The 17,079-nt window shown below is 37.2% G+C and overlaps 1 protein-coding gene across 3 annotated transcripts in view; it reads right to left on the bottom strand.

Moving 5' to 3' along the window:
- The window catches only part of LOC150087442 (uncharacterized), a 667,812-nt gene that overhangs the window by 12,321 nt on the left and 638,412 nt on the right, over positions 1-17,079 (bottom strand). Inside the window, exon 24 of one of the 3 annotated variants that reach the window (XM_090372072.1) lies at positions 84-328. In XM_090372072.1, the coding sequence (XP_090228198.1) occupies positions 84-328 (245 nt within the window). Of the gene's footprint in view, positions 1-83; positions 329-17,079 lie in introns of those variants that run through there. The other 2 variants (XM_090372073.1, XR_016546883.1) reach the window with 2 other exon arrangements.

Raw genomic sequence — 17,079 nt, 5'->3', positions numbered from 1 at the left:
AGCAGACTGTAGATGAAGACTGTACTTGTATTCGTAGAATAATTTAATTTCTTCAGGTATTATATAACTGAAGGTTAACTTACATTGGCATAGTGAAGTCCTGTAGAGCTTGTTTCACAGAGGAAAAGACATTTTTATTATCTTCCTTGTAATTATCAGTGCAGAGAGATTGCAGCTTGTTGAGGTACGTGTCGAAGTTGTCTGCCGTAGGCTTTTCGTCAAAGTTCGGTAAACGTACGTGGTCCAGGAGGGAAATAAAATTGTTCCGAAGAGACTCGTAATATTCCGACAGGTGGCTCGACTTCTGGGACAGGGAAATGTTGTCCTGCTGAAATGCGATACAAAATATCTGAATTAGACAAATATAAGCAAGAAACTCGTCAATTTAGTTTTTAATTTTTTTTCAGTTTTTTAATTAAGCAATGGAGATAAATTTATAGGAAACTTATGATTATTGATGCACTGGTGTCCAAATTAAATCAACCATTTTTGTTTATTTTTAAATATAATTGTATGAACTTTTATGTGAAATATGATAAACTAAATGTAGTTTAACATGAAAACCCTAATATGGCATCAGGATGTTTTCTTTTTTTTTGTTAGCGCATCGGCTTCTATGGCTATAATGCACTTCCCAAAGTTTTTGCACTACTCTGATCCAAGCCCGAGGCGGGTTCGAATCTCGCCAGGCAGGTGGGTAAAGTATCTGTCTGGCAATCCAAAGGTGTCGACCTTTGGGTTGCCAGGTAGGTACTTTACCCACCCGACTAGTCAGAATATGACTAAGTTTCAGAACACGCAAATCAGAAGTTATCCCACAGAAGTGCACATTATAAATGAACTTTTCATTTCAGTCTTTAGATAGAAATGAAAATGCTGTTTCAAAACACTACAATACAATAAAAAATATGATAATAATACTATAGCGTGCTGAGGTGGACAGAGCCGATCAGCACGTTACAGTATTATCATCATACTCTTTCAGTGTTGATACTAATATTGTTCATTTCAAAGTTTTAGTAAAAACAGTAGGAGACAGGAAAGGAACAACAACTATCATGGTGATAGTCTGATGGTTCCGAAAGCTTCATTATGAATGGCCGGAATGATCTGCATATCTATGTTTCATCTGCTTATCATTGCCCTGAGGCATCTGAACAGATTAGCATTAGCAAAGGCAAGAAAGCAAGCTTATATAGCATCAGCAAAAAAAAACACACACACACACACACACACACACACACACACACACACACACACCCTTCTCATTTCACGCATCTACTAGCCCCAAATGTTTGTCTAGTTCTGCCTTAAATCTGTTTAAGCTATCAACTTCTACAACGACAGATGGAAGTTTGTTCAGGCAATCAACCACTCGCTGGCTAAAGGTAAACTTCCGCACATCTATCCTACAACTGTCTTTCCTCAATTTGAATTTATGCCCTCTCAGGCAATTATTCTGAGCAAGAGGAAGAATCCCATCAGCATTGAGCATGCTCAAACCATTTAAAGCTTTATACAGCTCAATCAGATCACCTCGCAGGTTTCTAGTCTCCAGACACTGTAATTTGCAAAACTTAAGCCTTTTTTCGTAAGAGCAACCCTTTGTTCCATGCACTAATCTTGTTGCCCTTCTCTGCCCTCGTTGCAACAGCTCTACATCCTTCTTAAAATGAGGCCTCCAGACCTGTATACAGTACTCAAGGTGTGGCCTGACCATTGCCGTATACAAGGGGATAATCACTTATCGCTGTTAGAAAAATTCCTGTATATCATTGACAAGACACCACGAGCTACTTTTGTAGCCTTTTTTGCACTGCTCAGAAAACTTCATAGCTGCCTGCACAATTATCCCCAGGTCCTTTTCACTCTCTACCACTGTCAGTGTAGTACCACACAGTTGATACGTTACTCTGGGGTTATTGCTTCCCACATGCAGTATTTTATATTTGTCAATGTTAAACCTCAGTTGCCACCTCTCAGCCCATCTGCTCAACTTTTTTAGATCCTGTTGCAGCAGCGTACTGTCATTAGTATCATTAACAACCCTGCCGACCTTCATGCCGTCTGCAAACTTGGACATTAAGCTTGATTATACCATCATCAATATCATTAATGAATGCAGAAAACAACAATGGACCCAACATTGAATCCTGAGGGACTTCACTAATAACATTAGTCCACGATGAGCAGTCAGAGAGTGATTACCGCTCTCTGTCTTCTCCCACTCAACCATCCCTTTATCCATAGCAGCAATTTGCCTCCAATGCCACACTGCTCCAGTTTGTGCAGCAGTTTTCCATATGCAACAGTATCAAAAGCCTTTCTAAGATCCAAATATATGATATCAAAATTATTCTTTGCACCCAGTTCCCTTGTGACTACATCATAGTATCGAATCAAATTGGTCAGACAAAACTTCCCCTTAACAAACCCATGCTGTGTCCGAGCTATAACTGAAGTCTTGTCTAGATGATCCTGCAAAGCTTCTTTAACCAGTGCCTCCATTAATTTCCCTGGAACAGAAGTTAAACTAACAGGTCTGTAATTACCTGTGTCTCCCTTTGATTCTCCTTTGTGGATTGAGGTCACATTTGCACATCTCCAGTCCATTGGTACTTCCCCTGAGTCCAAGGAAGCTCTCATAATTATGACTAAGGGTTTGCTTGCTTCCTTTAATATAACTGGATAGATTCCATCCACCCCAGTCGCCTTTCTTATGTTTATCTTCAACAATTTCTCCTCCACGTTACTCTCTCAGTTATTACAAGGTCATCTAGCTTACTGCCAGAGTGTAATACACCTGTGGGATTCCTCCTCCCTGACTAACTGCTCATATGTGAATGTAACTGCAAAATATTCATTTAGTTTGTTAGCTACCTGAGCAGGATCATCAACAGTTGAACCATCGATATCAAGTGGACCAATCTGATTCATCCCCTTCCTTCTAGAGTTTACCTAAGTAAAGAACTCTTTGCTGTTTTTCTTTGCATCCTTTACCAAAGATTTCTCGTAATCTGCCTTTGCCTGCCTAACCTCCTTTGTGACTTGGTTACAGACCAGAGTATATCTATCATAGGCTTCTGTGTCACCTGTTAATTTATATGTATCCCATGCAGTTTTCTTCTCTGCCACATGTCTAATTAGTTCATCTGATATCTATTTAGGCCTAAATGTTGAACAATATTTCTTAGTTGGTATGAAAAGCCTGGTAGCATCCAAGATTAATTCTTTTAATGCTTCCAGTTTTGAATTTGCTCTTGGTAACATCATCAGTTGGTCCCACCGTTTAAAAATAACTAAATGCACAAGGCATAATACGTTAAGAGTAAGAGTTTAATATCTATATAATATCGGTGCAGGTACACCATAGGTAACTCTTAAGAAACTACGATGGTAGTGTGGGAGGCATCATTTGCTCTGTATCTCATATTGTGCCCTTCCTTTACAACGAGTTGCCATGGTATTGCACTACCTCGAATAAGTAACGCTTCACTAATTATGGGTGGTGGTACTCACTGAGAATAAGTAACAATAGTCTTCTCTATTAGTGAAGCGTTACTTATTCGCGATAGTGCAATACCATGGCAACTCGTTGTGAAGGAAGAGCACAATATGAGATACAGAGCAAATAATGCCTCCCACACTACCATCGTAGTTTCTTAAGCGTTATCTATGGTGTATCTACACCGATATTATATAGATATAAAAATAAATATATGCAATGTTAATGATATTGATGAAGGAATATCAAGAATATATCTCCTGAATATCTTTGCTGGTTTACTCAGGAGTCTCTCTTTCTCTCCCTCTCCATGTCTCTGCTAGTTTGTTCGTAGATAAATCCCATTCTACAGGAATAAATCATATCGCATTTTACATGCACTGAAATCTATTCAGTCCTGTAGCGGAGTGGAATTTATTACCACTAGGACTTATCGTCAGCAATATTACACAGCATGAAAGCTCGTATTATTTGCAATTTATATAATTCACTACCTGAAAATTTTTGATGTGCTCTAAGAGCAACAATCCAGTCTGGTTAAAATGAACTAAGATAAAATGCACAAAATTGTTGAGTCAGGCCAAAAGTGGTCGTAATAAGAATCGATCCTTATCTGAATGTAGCAAACGAGCCTAAAGTAGACACTATGACAAAGATACTCTATACATCATGCATTCATAATGAGCTAAACCAATGTACAGCCAGATAATGAAATTAACTAATGCAGAGTTCAGATAATGAGATAGGCTAATGTACAGCCCATGTTGTCCAGAACATTTTTGTATCAGTGCCCATTAACGTATTGTACCTTGAGTTCGATTTTGGATTTATTCTGTTTAGTTTCAATTCAATATCACAGATATTCTAAGAAGTAGCTGTTTGGTACCGGCACTAATATCAGTTATACTGGAGTCCAAACCTATGCAGTTTGCACCAACTTAATCGTTGCCCTTGATTAAATAAGATCGATGAAAAAGATATAAAAAAGTAGAGAGTTTATGGACACAAATTAGGAATGCCTTTACATTGGGGGGGGGGGGGGTTGTTTGTTATTAGGAGCATTAGCAACTAAAGCCATATTGCTCCGGGATATGCGGTGCGGTGGTTATTCCCTGACCTTTCCGCATCCTCCGTATTTGGTGGTGACGGGCTCGAACCCCGGTCTAATCAAGAAGCGTGTGCTACGCCCTGCTGCTCCTTCCCACCCGGCTACGGAGGCGCCTACATTGGGGGGGGGGGAAGTATACATAGTAATAAGGATAACGAAGGGGATAAAGGATTAGCCGAGATGTTGGGGACTTATTCAAATATTAAACATTTTAAAAGCATAAGGGTGAGTCAAGAGACATGCAGTCAGTAATTTTTCAATTTTATTTAAATTCTTATAAACATAATTCTGTGGCTAATGTGGTTTGGTTCTAAAAGGACCACAGTCAATTGTTTTACATATTGTGTTTAAGTATGATTGGAACTATTATTTTGTTGTATCTTTTTATGCTAAAACAGCCAATATTTAGCTCTCTTCCGTTACAAAGAGAGCTGACAATTGCTCATTTTAGCATAAGATACAACAAAATAATAGTTCAGTCATACTACGAACAGAATATCCATGAATATTAATATTCACCCTTTTAGACTCAAGTCACAGAATCATAAGAGGTTACAATAATTGCTGGACGTGTCTTCCTTCCCAATTGCAAGCACGACCTTTTTTCACCATGTTAGTTCAATGGTGACAACAAAACTTAAGTTGGTATTTGAGCAATTATTCAAATAAAATAGTATTTGGATTTTTTGATTAATTTAATTTAATTTTTCGGGATGTGAGGGTTGTTGGTGTGTACTACTTTTAGTCCGAAAATTAAAAATCTGTGGAGTGTTGGGGGGAGATAATTGTGAACGTGTGCTGCACTTTGGGTAAACTACTTGCTATACTCTTAAATGAAAGTCTGTCAGCGAGTGAGCGGAGGCCTAATATCAAGCAACAGCTGTTAGACATTTGGAGATTATCAGCGGCGCCACTATTTCATTCAGAATCGAATTTTGTGTAGCCAACCATCGTTAACACTTACAGTTTGGGTTGAGTGAATTCTTAATCACCCTGTATAACAACCCTTACTGTGAATTTTATGTTTTAGTTTATGTTAAAATGTGATATAACAAAAAAAAAAAAAAAAAAAAAAAAAACGGCGTTAACCTCCCCTGATTGAATAATCCAGTACTGTCTAAGATTCATTTGAAAATCTCTTGCGGCGATGGGACACCTACGCAGATCGCTTTAACAGAAATGGTCAGATTGCTTTACATATACTGAGGTGTTAACTATTTGCTGTACTCTTACAAATATAGTTCAAGTGACCCGTTTTGTCTTTATTTGCTGAATCTTTAATACTGTTAGATAATTTCAGTAGTTTCCCTAATGACAGTGTCAGTCTGTAATGATTTTCATAAGCAAATTCCGGTTAGGTAAATTCTTTTCTTTGGAGAGTTCTTAGAAAACAGAATTTTCAAATTGGTAATGCTACTGGTTATAATTATAGCTCAATGGCTGCTATTTACTGTGTCTTACTAATTTAATATTTAAAATAGCAAGGGCTTCTTTTTAAGTAAATCACCTCATTATCTGTTGTTTTAAATGACCATTAAAATGTAGATGAAAAAATTTTAAATTCACGAAATGTAAGTTTGTTCAAAAAACCGATCTTATTCAACTGAAATTCATTCCAGTTGAAGCGCGTGCCTTATTTTAGTATTAGTATTAGTAGTGGCAAATGATATAAGAAAGCAGAAAGTTTTTAAACTTAAATAAAAACTGATTATAAATTGAACTTTATTTAACTTAAAAATGAACTCTGGAAGAAATTACTTCTGTGAAGAACCTTGTAGCAATAAGTTGATACAAGGGAACAGCAAATGGCAATTTGCTGTTCCCTTGTATTTTGCATTTTATTTTTTAACTAGCCTCTGCGATGTGAAACACAATTAGTGTAGCATATATGAGAAGCCCACTGCTTGACCTGATCACCTAATTTTCAGTCACAATAAAGTTTATATGCTTTCTTTAATAGGGCCGTTATAGTCTGTGAGATTCAATCGTGTAATCACTGCACACATAACAAACGCTATCTTGTCAATTAACGAACTCACTTTTAATTCACCTAACGTTAACTGACATCAAAAACCACGAGGGCTGTTTAATAAAGGATGATCATAAATTTTTTTCACAACATGCCTTCATTAATCGTCTATATTTTGATAGCCCTATTTAAAGTAGACCCCGTTTGATGAAAAGCCCTTACTCGAACTTATAAAAAGGGCACGAGTTTACAACTCTTCTGATTTTATTGTGATTATCCGGGATTCTAAACAGAAAATTTATTTATTAATATGTAACAACGTTAAATCAGACGCTTATAACTCCGAGTGATTGACTTGTCTGGGGAGTTTATATGTCTGTGTGACATGCTAGAATCTGTCGAAAACTAACCAATGCACAAGATCTAAAATATTTTCACTAAAATATGATATGTTTTAGCGAAAATAATTATTGTATCTGTAGAAGTGTGGGTGTTCGTGGGCTGATTTGGTGCGTGCTGTAAAACCGGAATACTTACGGGGGGGGGAACTCTACTCCCTCCGCCCGGGATTGCCAAATTAGAACCTTAGTTGAGGAGGAGGAGTTCCAGTCGTCGACGGAAATCGAAAACCTAGATTTTTCTAAACAAGTGACAAGTGATGAAACCACTATACTATCACGGAGTTCGTTGAATTGAGTGATACAGCAAATCAGAGGCTAGAATTTTTACCCTTTATTGCAGATGGGCAGCCTGCGGCCCTTTCCTTCAAACTGTGCAGCCAGCGGCCATCTAGGCATTTTCTAAGGGTTACACGTCTCTCGAATTTAAAACTATCTTGTCAAAAATTAACAGTTTCGCATTCACTGTTCAAAATATCTGTTTATAGTAATATTCCCCATTTTATTATATTACTTTCTTTATTGTATTGTTTCTTGTATCTTTCTCTGTATTTAACCAATAACACTAATAACATTCTTATTATATATTATTCTTATATAATAAGAATGTTATTAGTATCAAGTAATAATTATTGGATTTTCGTTTTGAATTGCTAGATTTTTTTATTTACAGACAGCAATAATTACGTTCAATTTCGAAAAATGCGTAATTAGTGATAAAGAAATGTTATTGCGACGCGCATCCCGCTACACGCAACCTTCAACATTTTATCTGTTTTGGCTCCTAGCCAAAAATGGGTGGATGCCTATGCTTTATTGTATGTGGTATATATATCATCTCTCTTATATGTATATACACTACCTTCCAAAGTGTATTCGGACACATGTTGGTTTCACATTAACATTACTGCCCTTCACTTCATTAACATGTGGGCCCACTTTTGTACGCTGTTATACACTCCACACTCCTGGGTTAGCTTTCCACCAACGAGCGGCAGAATTTAGCGGTATTGTCCTCCTTTACTTTTGAGGAACATTGACCAGTTGAATTACCAATGTGGGACGTGTTGGTCTGTCCCTCATCCGACGGTCCAGTTCATCCCATAGGTGTTCCATAGGATTCGGATCGGGAGACTACGTTAGCCATTCCAAATTTTGTACACTCATTTCCATTACCTATGGACTAATCTGCGTTCGTTGCACCATGAAAGACGAGACCACTGATTGCAGTTAGTGATGTTTGGCCGTCTCTCTCTTTCTCTTCCACGAAAGAGAAACACCGTGTTTGAGGTTCGTACAGACTTCAGTCCTTGTTGATGCTTTGTAGAGATGTCTGACGAGATTGTCCTACCACGGAAGCTCACTGCACGTGCAGTGAGCTTCCATGGTCCTCCTTCTGCGCGGCTGGACGGTGTTGGTGCTTTTACGCTGTCTGCAATTGAATGAACCAACGAGCAAGCAGTGTGACATCCGACAATAACACCTCTCGAGATCAGTCAGCTGGCTCTACGTGCCGTGCAAAAAACTGTTTCCGTAATTCACACGCGTTTTTTATATGCTAGTTTATCCAGAAAGATCCAATGGACTGTAAACAGGTCCAGTTGCTTTTTTGGAGGATAGTGTAGGTAAATGACCTTTATTTATATAGTAAATATTTTGTTTTATTCTATTTTCTCTGCCTCACAGGAGAAATTCACTTTTATGCCCAATATACGTAAGAGAATTTCCTTCTGTTCTTCGATCATGCTGAGAATTATAACAAGCAGTCAGGTTACATTTGCGTGTCTTAGGCTTTGAAGTGAATTGATTTTTGTTACAAAGGTTACGATAATTGTTCAACGAACGGTACTGAAGAACGATGTACAAATAGTAGTGCACAGTATTTAGGGTCAGGCGCCACCGGTGGTTTCCCACATTTGCGCTATAGATGTGTAAATATTACATCCTTCCCTTTACAGCAATTAAAGCTTTCTGAAAGTGATGTACATTGCGCGTCAGGTTATGTTAGGTGTGTGTTAAGCGCCAAAGCACTAAGGCTATGAGGCGTCAGTATATTGTAGCTCAGCGTCGTGTTGTTTGATATTACAGGAATGCGAAATAGGATGATTTGCGTGATTTTATATTTCTGTTTTTCTTGGTTGGACTATCGTTTTCATTCCCCAGAACCTAATATATTGTCAATTAAATTATTATTGTAGGGTGAAATACTTTATTTCTCATTCCACCATAAAATCTGGTGCTGTATCATATATGTATAGCTGGGTGTTCCAATAATTTGCCAAGGCTATGCAAGGTAAGTATATGGCATGTAGTATACGGCCGTGTTCTTATCTAAGTCTATCCCTAGCTTCATTTTTCGCTTATACTAAAGCTCGCAACGGTTGTAAAAAGGAATTGATCAATCCAACCTCGATTTTGAACAGGCTAAGGGTAGGAAATCTGCTTCCTTTCCAAATGGTAATTGAGCCGTCTGGTCTTCTGCCAGTGCTTTTAACCCCACCTTCTGCCCATTCATACCCAACCTCTGTTATATCCGAAATGTATATATTGGGCAGTGTTGCATTCTTATCTAAAGATGATGTTCACATATTAGCATTCTACTTTTCCTGCAAGTCTTGCATCGATGTTCCTGGAAATTAACTTCCTATTAACCCATTCCAATCAGTGCCTTCTATCGCCTTCCGAAAGAAGAATTCTATGCTCCAGAGTTTACTCCGTATTTTGTGTCGCCTTTTTGCCCTCTGTTATTCGACTGGTGCTTCTCTTTCTGTTTGGAAGTTTGCTCGTATACAGCCAGTCGTTAAAAGGGCAACAAATCAACCGTTCCCTTCCAATTGTCTCCCATTGAATTACCTTAACCCTTTTCAAGGTTAGTGAGAAATCCATCAAACGCTAGTTCTTACACTGTCTCGAAACCTTCCATCTGTTCAGTGGTTGCCACAATGGAGTAGTAGTGCCGACCGGGCTAGCGGGGTGGGTAAAGTGCCTGCCTGGCAATCTAAAGGTCGCGGGTTCGAATCCCACCTCGGGCTTGGATCAAAATACTGCAAAAACCTTGGGAGGTGCATTATGGCCACAGAGGCCGATGCGCCAACAACTACAAAAAAAAAAAAAAAAGGAGTAGTAGTGATTTCTTGGTTTATGTTACCGATCTCAGGCGCAATTTACAGACAATATACACGGAGCAACATGGCCTTAGTCGCCTATACTCATAATATCCAATCCAACAAAAACTCATCTCAGGACAAATTCGATCAAAAAGTTCGGTAAAACTGAAGCCGTTGCTCTTGATATTTCTATGGCTTTCAATCTTGTTTGGCATAAAAATCTTCGGAAGCCCTGTGATTTGCTTTTTTCCCCCCCCAGTTCAGTTGGATAGCCAGTTTTCTCTCTTGCCGCTCACTGCGGTGATGGTAGTTAGCTCTCTGTCTTCTGACTTCTCAACTAATGCTCTCCACTAATATTAATGATTTCCGCTTATTGGAAATCTTGTCGTTAGTTTTGTTCGTGATAGAACCCTACCTTCCAGCTTCTTCTTTAAGAAGCTGGAAGTCCTTAAAGAAGTCCTTAAAGAACTGAGTCCTTCTAAAACTCAGTCCTGTCTTGTTTTTCGACAAAAAAAGTCTTGTTTCCCTCGTACTCATCTTCAACTACATTCAGATTTCTAGATAGATCGCACATATTTACTGGGTATAATCTTAACGTCAGCGTTTCTGGCAGAAGCATATCACAAATATTGATGGCTCTGCATCGAAAAAACGTTGTTTTCTCTTTCGCTCTTGTCGTCACTTTCTTTCTAAACATGTATTGACTCTGTATAAATCTCAAATCTGCCTAACCATGGAATATTATTCTCACATCTAGGCTAGTGGTTAAAAACCTCTCTGAAGCTCCTAAATTCAATCGGTAAGAAAGCTGTCAGATTAATTAATAACGCGCCTCTTACAAAATCTCTATTCACAAAGATGTTCGGTTTCTGCTGAATTCCTTTTCTATAAATATTTTTTTCATGGGCAGTGTTCTTCTGAAATGGCATCTGTAATTCTTTCACTCTCTTCTAAACCAGTCCAAACTCGTGCCGCAACCAGTCCGTTATCAATCCATTTCCCAACTCCATGCTCACAGAACAACTTTTCTTTGGAACGGTTTTTCCTTCATACACATTTCCTGAAAATCACAATCTATAAAAATTCAAATCTAATATCAATAAGTATCATCTGTATATTCTCAACCTTCAACCCATACATGGTACTAATGTACTGTAGTATAGATTCTAATACCTTCCGTGTTTGGGGTCACCAAAAATAAAGTATTTATTATAATATAATTAATTGGTGCTTATTTCGTAGAACTTTCATTACTATTATCTTTCTGTGTCCCTGTTTTGGCATTTTAGGATGTTGAATGCAGTATCCGTACAAATACTTCACACTACTGTGCGGCCGAATGAACGCTGATGTATCGCCGCACGAGTCTAAATTGAACCTGTTTACTTTTCGTCAAATAGCGATTATTATGAGAACAGTTAATCGGAAATATAGTCCGGTACCAAATTAAAATGAAATAAATTTTGGCACTAGTTAAATTTTAAGTTCAGTATCCTTAAAAGATTATACTAATGTGAATACCCATTTTTTATTACATGTATCAGCGATGACGAACCAATGTCACGAACCAATTTCTACCGTATACAGTTAATATGTATTCTTAAAACGATATTATTTTATTTAGTATACGCCAGATGTAAGGCCCCATGTTTCCGCCGATACATTAAATATGCATTTTCTGTTCATTAGCTTAAATTACACTAGTTTTTCAGAAAAAAAACTGATGGACTTGCTGTACTTTTTTCGTAATAGAAATTCAGTACCGATCTGTCACCATATTTAAGGTTATGGAGACAGAGACTCATTATTAAAGATTATGGAGACAGAGACTGTCGCCTTCACAAAGGTAGTTTACACTTTATTCATGTTTTCATTAATAACGGAAGATCAAATATCTCTAACTCCTTGTTATTTAAATCATTTCTGGTGAGTTTTTTGTATATAAACCCGCAGATAAACATTAGTGATTAGTAGAGGCGTGTGATGCAAGAAAGCAAGCGTATGAGCTTATGTAGCGTCACCCAAAAAAAAATAAAAAATTCACACATCCATTCCCTTTTAAAGTTTGTCCAGTTCCTCCTTGAATTTATTTAAGCTATCAACTTCCACAACGACGGATGGAAGTTTGTTCCAACAATCAACTACCCGCTGGCTAAAGGCAAATTTCCGCACATCTATTCTACAACTCTCTTTTCTCGATTTGAATTTATGCCCCCTCAGGTTCGTAATCTGAGCAAGCGGATGAATCCCATCAGAATTGAGCGTGCTCAACCCATTCAAGGCCTTATACACCTCATTCAGATCACCTCGCAGTTGCCTAGTCTCTAGATGCTGCAATTTGCAGAACTTAAGCCTTTCTTGGTAAGAGGACCCCCATTATCCCCCCCCCTCACCAACGTGTTGCCCTTCTCTTTATTCTTTATACAAAGGGACAATCACCTCCTTCTCCCTACTAGCAAAATTCCTGTATATCATTGACAAGACCCCATGACTTGCTCCGGCAGCCTGTCTGCACTGGTCAGAAAACTTCATATCTGACTGCACAATTACTCCCAAGTCTTTATCATTTTCTACCACCCTAAGTGTAGTACCGCACAGTTGATACGTTTCTCTTGGGTTACTGCTAGCCATATGGAGTACTTTGTATTTGTCAATGTTAAACTTCAGTTGCCACTTCTCAGCCCATCTGCCAAAATTTTCTAGATCCTGTTGCAGTAACATACTCTCGTTACTGTCATTAACAATCCTGCCAACCTTTGTATCATCTGCATACTTGGACATTAAAATTATTGATTAGTTTTGAATATGAATTTTTTTCCATATCAAACAGACCACAATAAACATTGTGGTCTGTTTGATATGGAAAAATCCTTTTAAGATCCTTTTATGCTTATTTCACTTTGTTTTTTCACTATTTTCGTTCTGTTCTTTTAAGTTAGAATCATCTAAACTCAGTTATACTGCATGTGAGTTTTCTATTTATTCCATTCGATCATCTTTTGAAATTCAGTAAACCCTAATCGATATTTTCCGAAATCAGTATGGAAAATATCGATTATTGAGAAATGCACCCTTATAATTTGAAGGATTGTAAATTTTTAGTAGCAACCAATTTGCAATTTTTAACAATATTGCTTATTAAAGCTGCCACTCAACGTCTAAAATAATTTTTTTCGTATAATTAATTAAAGTGTAGACTCCTTTAATTTCCAAAAAACGCTAGCGATATCCGTTCTTATTTTCTTCATAAACACAAAGTATGATAAATCCACAATGAATTTGATCAGATGTTAGTTATCCTTTGTATAGGAGAGATTCACAAAGCAATTCCCGTATATGAAAATAACATAACGTAGGGGAACGGTCTCTAATTTGGATCGTCTCCTAAGTAGAACAATTTTTATTTTTCAATAAGCAATGTCTGTAATAATGTCACACAGTCGAAGACATCGTCAACGCAACTATAGGCAATGACGATACGAAATCCTTTGCGTGCTAAGTTAAGATTTGCATTTTTCTTGTGTTACTATTGATTTTATTTTTCACTGCCATCTCTAAGTTTCTACCTCAGATCAGGTAAGTAAATATAAATTTTGATATTCCATATGTTACATACCATCAAAGTTTCTGCGGTGTTAGTTGCAAGTTTATTTTCTTGGAAGAAATTCTGAAACTAATAAATGCGATTCAAACCAAAGTGTGTTTCAAAAGGAGTTTTCCTAAATTGAACTGCCAAATGTACCTTATATTGGACTGATCCAATATAGGTTATACTACGTCATAATATGTATATTAGAAGAACAACCTCGGAACAACTTTATTTTTCTACGTGTATACGTGTATTACGTCCATAAATTACTTGTAGTCGGTTTGCCTGTTTTGTTGGACGAAAAATCCGTCGAGTTTCCCGGTGAAAAAAAAAAAGTTTACTGTCCTCGTCTGAGACCGACTAACTCAGCCACAGAGTGAAAAAAAGCCAATAAAAGTTCCTCGCGTCATTGACGAGATTCGAACCTGGGCCTTCTCTACCCGGTATGGGGAAGGATGGTGATTATAACCACTGCGAAACCTCACAAGGACGGGTTATACTTTGTAGCTCATTATAAGATTCATTATATTTAGACGTCGATTACTTCAAGTATTGGCTTGAAAGCAGTAATGTTCCTAAAACGACTCTGAAGGCCTGTTGATAAGAATATACATGCTGAAAAGTTTGCACTAACATTTTCGATGCTCTACTGGTTCATCATCAGAAACAGGAAAAGAACAGGAAAAGAAACTCGGGATTACACGAAGCAGTCTAGGGAAGTTAACCTTTCAAATTGCTAATGCCAGTGGGATAGATTTAAGAATTGTAGCGCTGTCAAAAAAGTGGTACTGTGGTTTCGTGTTTACACACTTAAGATCTTTCTAAAGATGAAGTTTAGGATTTTTTGATAAATATGCTGTAAGTTTAAAATTACTCAGAATTTAACGCAGATAAAACATGTCTATCTACAAAATATGTTGGCCAAAAGGGGTAAAGATCAAGTTGGTTCAGCAACGTGCGGAAAGGGACAAAAACACTACAAAAGTGTTTATACAGGGTGATTCAGGAAGAATAGTAAATGTTTTGGGAGGTTATAGTATCGCTTATTCTGAGTAAAAAAGTTCATATAAACGCGTGTCCAATTCTCAATGGATACGGAGATACAGCTGTTTGAAACTGGCGCGCACAGCTCCCTGAATCAGATGTAACCAAGAAGTAGTTATAACCTGACGCTGTTTGGTGTTAGAAGTGTTGTTAAGAATGCCGCACATCTTCACACATGCTCAATATGCCGATATGGTGTTGTCTACAGTTTTTGTGGTGGAAGTGATACTGTTGCTTGTAGAGAATACCGTCGACAGTTTCCTAACTGCAGAATACTGGATTCAAAAGCGTTTACTAGTGTTTACACCAAATCGGTACAGTTTCCAGCGCTCATATTGCTTCTGAACGTGCAAATGAACAAAATGTGGATGAAATAAAACGCATTCTTTAGTCGGTAGAACGTAGTCCTACTATTAGCGCACGAATAATTTCTACGCGTATCGGTGTTCCACAGACAAGAGTATGGCGAACATTACGTGAGCACGACTTATATCTATTTGACATACAGACAACACCTTCAACCAGGAGACGACGTCCAGCAATTGGAATTTTGTCGGTGGGTAAATGCTAATCGCCAATTAATTCCATTAATACTGTTCAGCGATGAAGCTACTTTCACCCGTGACGGTATCGACAACACCCCTCACTCTCATAGGTGGTCAGACGAAAATCCACATGCCCCTGTAGAAACAAATTTTTAACATCGCTTTTCTGTGGTGCAGTATCATCGACAATCAGTTGATTGGGCCTGTTGTGTTACGAAATCGTCTTACAGGACCCATTTACCTAGAATATCTGCAAAACGAACTTCCACTACTATTGGAGGATGTTCCCAGACCTCTCCGATAGATTTTTGTTTGTGGGGATGGATTAAAAGCGCAGTATACAAAGAAAAGGTGAATACAAGAGACCAATTGCTCGCTCACATTTTGGATACCGCTGCACTCATAAAGGAACGCCAAGATGACCCCAAAAGAACAACGCGTCATATTACCACAAGAGCTGCAAAGTGCATTGAGGTTAACGGTGGGATTTTCGAACATTTATTGTGAACTGTAAAAATATTGTCAATTATTTGTGTTTTGTATCATTCAAAAAGTCAATAAATACAAACAATAAGTCATTTTTCGTTCTTTAATGCCTCTGATAATGGCTTTATGCGCGCCAGTTTCAAACAGCTGTATCTCCGTATCCATTGAGAATTGGACACATGTTTACCAATTCTCAATAGTAAATATTTACAAAATATTTTCAATTCCTCTTGAATCACCCTGTGTATATGTTGATATGTAAGATGATTAAACGTCACTTCCTAAATAGGAAGTGATGCAAATGATATTACTTCTTAAATGACGCTAACTCAGTCACTAACGTTGATTCGGTAGATTAAGTAGCAGGTGTGAGCATAAAACGTTACTAGTTCATAACTTCGGTCGTAGCTGTTCTATTTTAAAATTTTAAACGGTTTGATTTTCTTTCGTCGTCTACTATCGAATTGTGAAAAGTGTTGCAAATACAATCTCAAATCTACGTTTCCCAAGGACGTTTTCACATAAAATAAAACATCTTTCGTGAGTGCAGGGTACACATGCTGAGTTTTTTTTTTTTTTTAAGTTTTATTAGCATATTTCGTTCAATAAATATTAATGTGGCACGTTGACATATTTACTAAACTTAAACTCGTCGTACAAGGACTTTTACTCAAGAACTTTACAAAAATTGTTCAGTCAGTTTAAATTATACGCTAGTTATCTTTTTCACCACATTAACTTTTATTACCCACTTTATAAATTATTAGAATTAAACCTATTGAGAAATTTTCTGCTTGGAAAACAATTATTTTAGCAAAATGCATTGATATTGAAATAAAGAGTCCTGAAGATAGAACCTTCTAAGTGTACGAAAGAAAAGAGTAACTCTGATGTTTATAGAGAATTATGTTTTTTATTGCTAATACATATTGAATTATTACGGACATTGGTGGGTGTCACTAACATTTGAAGCTCATCTGTTTCCTAAAATAATGGCCCCTATCGTTTTGGGTTCAGCAATCTGAGAAACTTAAAAGCAGGTTAAAAATACGCACTGGGTGAATCATTTCGTCAGGCAGAAAATGAAATGTATAAAACATCCTTTTTAAGTTGAAAAATGTGCACAATTTATAAAAATAATTGTTATTTTATTCCTTCAGTTATTTTAAGTATGAATAAAACAATTAAACATTACTCGATATATAAATATATATAAGCATAATGCTGCGCTATAGATTAGATATTTTTCATCTTAATGACAATTAAACATTTGAACTTTAAATATTGGAAGAAAGGCATTACGTAGATATGTAGTATATTTTAAATTA

This window comes from Mastigoproctus giganteus, chromosome 4, assembly GCF_048544385.1.
Source record: "Mastigoproctus giganteus isolate SK-2022 chromosome 4, ASM4854438v1, whole genome shotgun sequence".
NCBI classification, from domain to species: Eukaryota; Metazoa; Arthropoda; class Arachnida; order Uropygi; family Thelyphonidae; genus Mastigoproctus; species Mastigoproctus giganteus.
The sequence above is the reverse complement of the archived record's forward strand: the minus strand, read 5'-3'. Positions and strand labels throughout refer to the sequence as shown.